Source organism: Papio anubis, chromosome 9 (assembly GCF_008728515.1).
Source record: "Papio anubis isolate 15944 chromosome 9, Panubis1.0, whole genome shotgun sequence".
NCBI lineage: Eukaryota > Metazoa > Chordata > Mammalia > Primates > Cercopithecidae > Papio > Papio anubis.
Window position 1 is genome coordinate 8,583,745 of NC_044984.1, and position 4,631 is coordinate 8,588,375.

General features: G+C 33.6%; 1 protein-coding gene across 7 annotated transcripts in view; it reads left to right on the top strand.

Annotated features, from left to right (window-relative positions):
- The window catches only part of KLRC1 (killer cell lectin like receptor C1), a 21,701-nt gene extending 19,756 nt beyond the window's left edge, over positions 1–1,945 (top strand). For 3 of the 7 annotated variants that reach the window (XM_031650146.1, XM_031650148.1, XM_031650150.1), the window contains 2 exons: positions 791–891; positions 1,752–1,945. In XM_031650146.1, coding sequence (XP_031506006.1) covers positions 791–891; positions 1,752–1,863 — 213 coding nt within the window. In that variant the 3' untranslated portion in view covers positions 1,864–1,945. 7 annotated transcript variants of the gene reach the window in all.
- The last annotated feature ends 2,686 nt before the right edge of the window (positions 1,946–4,631 follow it).

The following is a 4,631-nucleotide window of genomic DNA, read 5'->3' on the forward strand; positions in this document are numbered from 1 at the left end:
CCAGCCTCGCCTGGTGTTGTGGAGGGGACTCCCCTTCAATACAGAGCCGGAGTCAGCTTTGCTGGGCCTCCTCCTGTTGCCAGGTTGGGTGCGGGGAAACAGCAGGCCTAGGTCACCTTCTTCTGTCAGGTGAGGGACTTCACATGCTCGCTTGGACACTTTGTTGATCCCTGATGCTAGGGTCCCAGACAATTTCGTCTATCTCTTTCCGCCTTTCAGAGTTCTCCGTTGTTTTTGTCTTTCATTAATCACAGGGTTATAATTGTGTTTAGCCGGGAGTACCAGAGAGAGATGAGTCTACACCACCTGGTCAGGACCACTGTTATTCCACCAAAACCAAATCAGTTAAAAGTGAGGGCTTATCTAATTAAAGAATGGTGTGGTGCCCAGAAAACACAATCTGTAGCTTCTATGTCATTTATTTCCGAATGACAACCTCTCATTCCTCTTCTAAATCTCCAACTCTGGGAAATATAGTACAAAAATAGATTGATTTCGTCACAGTATCTGGAGGAATGAATGCACAGTATCTCTAAACTTATTTAAATCCTTCCTGGGTTTATTCAGTCAATTGGGGTAACTATAATAATGCAAGAATTAAAAGGTCCTTATTAACATGCGAATAAGAATGAAAGTACTAAGTATAAATGTTGAAGAGTTCATTTATATCAAAATTATAAACATATATGAAAGTTTTTGGCACTGCAAATAGTAGTTTTCAACTTTAATATATTGTTTTTAAATATTGTCATAATTATTATTTATGTGAAAATTCTTTCTTTTCTTTTAGAAATTTCTGACCGCCATTTTATCTTCCTCATGGATTGATGTGTTTCGTGACAGCAGTCATCATCCATGGGTGACAATCAACGGTTTGACTTTCAAACATGAGTAAGTTGTTTTGTATGGTGCTATATAAAAATATATATAAATGATAAATTCAGAAGAATAATATGAATAAATGTATGTGGACTCATTGACATGAAGAAAGATGTGGAAAGTTAGTGAAATGTTGACATAAATATTTTACAAAAGATCATAGTAGTCCATAATGTCTACCCACTCATTAGTCACCTAGTAACCCTCTTGGTTATCAGATGGACCAGGGGTGTCCAATCTTTGGCTTCTTTGGGCCACATTGGAAGAAGAAGAATAGTCTTGACCCACACATAAAATACACTAACACTAAAATGTGTATATATATATATCTCAGAATGTTTTCAGAAAGTTTACGTATTTGTGTTGGAACGCATTCAAAGCTGTCCTGGGTCACATGCGGCCCATGGGCAGCGAGTTGGACAAGCTTGAGATGGACTATCAGGGAATTGCAGTGCTTGTTTTTATTAAAAAGCCACGCTTACTTTTTTCCTTAAGAATATCCTCAAAGCAGAGTAGTAGTGCTGTTGGCATATTGCTATAATTTTTATTAGTAGTTATTGTTGTCAATCTCTTATTGTGCCTAATTTAGAAATTAAACTTTAGCATAGTTACGAATGTGTAGAGAAAACATAATCTCTCTATAGGTTCTGTACTATCTGCTGTTTCAGGCATCCACTGGGGTTGAAACATATCCCCGTGGATGAAGGGGAACCACGCTATTGAGTGTTCAGAATAATGACTCTTACTAATATTATGAAAAATTTAATTGCCCTTTTCCATAAGGTTCTTTTCTTACAGTACATGGAAAATGTTTTTGTCTCATGAATCATTTGCCTAAAATGTAACAGAATATGGATTTCTTTCCATTACAGGATAAAAGAGTCAGATAATGCTGAACATAACTGTGCAATGCTACATGTACGTGGACTTTTTTCAGACCAGTGTGGATCTTCTAAAATATATCATTGTAAGCATAAGCTTTAGAAGTGAAGCGTTTGCATTTGCAGTGCATCAGATAAATTTTATATTTCTTAAAATAGAAATAATATTATGATTGCATAAATCTTGAAATACAGGTACTGTTGTTGTCAACAAGAAAAATTCTAAATCAATTATTGAAGTAGGATACACACAATTACTAAAGTACAGATATCCTAGCATTCGTGTCGAGCTCGTTTTTCGCAACATGATATTTGTGGTATTCAGCAGCACAAAGTTGCATGTATTATCTTGATTAGGTTGTGATAATAAAGGAACAATTGAGCAGACAGAAAGTAGAATAGTGGTTGCCAATGCCTAAGGGAGGTGGAAATAGGAGATGACCACTAATTGCTAGAAAGTTTCTTTGTGTCATGATGAAAACTTTCTGAATTTCAGTAGTGGTGATGGTTGTAACTCTGTGAATATACTAAACATCATTGATTTTTAATCATTTTAAGTGGATGAAATTTATACTCTGTACATGACACTTCAATAAAGCTATCCAGAAAAAAAAAAAAAAAAAAAAAAGCCTCTCATGGGATTGTTTGTGACTGCATTTATTCTCTAATTTTCAAAGATGAGCTTCTTTATAATATTCACTTTTCTAATCAACATAGTGTTTCCTTCAATATACTGTGTTATCTTTAACTTCTATTGTATTTTGTATTTTGGGGGATTGAAGTCATACAGAAATGTAGGTATTTTATATTCATGCTTTTGTAAGTGGTATCCTGATTCTAAAATTCTCTTTAGTAATTTTTGTTGTTAGAAATACAATTGATGTCTGCATTTTTATTTAATATCTACTTATTCCACTGATTTTATATATTTAAATCTATTATGTCAACTATTGTTTTTTTCTGGGTGTTCTATATAAAGAGCATTTTATCTGCAAATCATCACACTTTTATTTTTTTTTAATCCATGTGCTATAACTTAGTTTTATTTTCATTTATTTTCACTGGCTAGGGTTTTATACCCGTAGTTGAACAGAAGGTACAATCAAAGTTCTGTGTGTATCATATGTATCATTTCCTGGTTTTGGCCAAAAATACTTCAACATGTTATTCATATTTACAAAGCTTGGTGTCTTTTTTCATTGTATTTTTCTCGTATTGAAGCAGTTTTGTAATATTCCTATTTTCTAATAGATTTTATCAATTGTTGTAACATTTTTTATTAATTTGTGTCAGTTGGAGTGATATATGTTTTGTTTATATAACTTTTTATAAAGTACTTTTATTTTTTCAAATGTTAAACCAGCCTTTGTTTCTGAAATAAATCCATGATGATCATTGTATATTTCCCTCATAAAATATCAAAGTATCAGTGCTGGCTGGGTGCAGTGGCTCAGGCCTGTAATCCAAGCAATTTGGGAGGCTGAGCAAGGGGATCACAAGGTCAAGAAATCGAGATCATCCTGGCCAACGTGCTGAAACCCCATCTGTACTAAAAATACAAAAATTAGCTGGATATGGTGGTTCACACCTATAGTCCCAGCTGCTGGAGAGGCTGAGGCAGGAGAATCACTTTAAACCAGGGGTGGGAGGTTGCAGTGAGCCGAGAGCGCACAACTGCACTCCAACCTGAACAACAGAAGGAGACTCTGTCTCAAAAAATAAAAATCGGTGCATATGTATTTTATGTAGGGTAAGATTTGTTTCTTCATCCGTGTTCGCAAGGATATTTGACCATGTTTTTATTCATAGCTATATTTTTGAAAGGTTTCGGTACCCAGGCTATCTCGGGAAGAATTTCTGTTTTTCTATAACCTGGAAGCATTTGTTGAGAGTACTGCTTTATTTTTAAATGTTATCATTCCCTGTTATGCCATCTGTTTGTAGACTATTTTTGTAGGAAAGTTTATGTCTAAACTGAATTTCTTTAATACATGTAGGATATACTCAGATTTCTATTTGAGGTACTGCATTTGGTAATGAGTATTTATGAATTTTCTATTTCATATAGACATTAATATGTAATACAAATATACTTTTATTGCCTCTAAATAACTGTACAGACCATAATGGTATTTCCATGTTTAATCTAGAAATAGGCCAGTTCTGGTGGCTGAAGCCTACAATCCCAGTACTTTGGGAGGCATCACTGTGCCCAGCCCTTATCAATTTTTTAAAATGTTAAATTTATTATTTTTGTGGATGTGTTAATAGGTGTATATTCTTAGTAGTCTTTCATCAAATTTTAAAGGCATTTTCAATGAAAATACCTTTGGCCTTTCTCTTCTCTCTATTGTGACACTATTCTTTATTGTGATTTTTTACTGTTTATTCATTTTTTCCTTATACATTACTTGTATTTAATTTTAGCTTTTCTATTTTTATTTATTTCACTGCATTCACAGGTATTTAATTTTTAGGCCGTCTTTTGTAATATATGTACATTGAGGACAATCAGTTTTTACAAGAAAGATTTTCTTTTTTCCTTATAATTCATATAAAAATTGTGACCATTCATTTTGATAATTTCGTTCACCCATATGTTATTTAGACATGTATTACTGAATTTAAAACCATGTAAGGTTGGCGGATTTTTTTATTGACTTCTATCGTAGGTAAACTGTAGTTAGAACATTTTCTATGAAGCTGGAAATATTCTTCATCTTTGTACACAAAGATGTGGCTAGTGTGCCAAGAAACTGGTTTTACATGGTATTTATTTTGTATTAATTAATGCTGTATTAGAATAGCTATTTTTTGCAAATCACTGGTAAGCTTGGCTGAGTGGTGCCAATGAAATAAAGTAGTCCTATA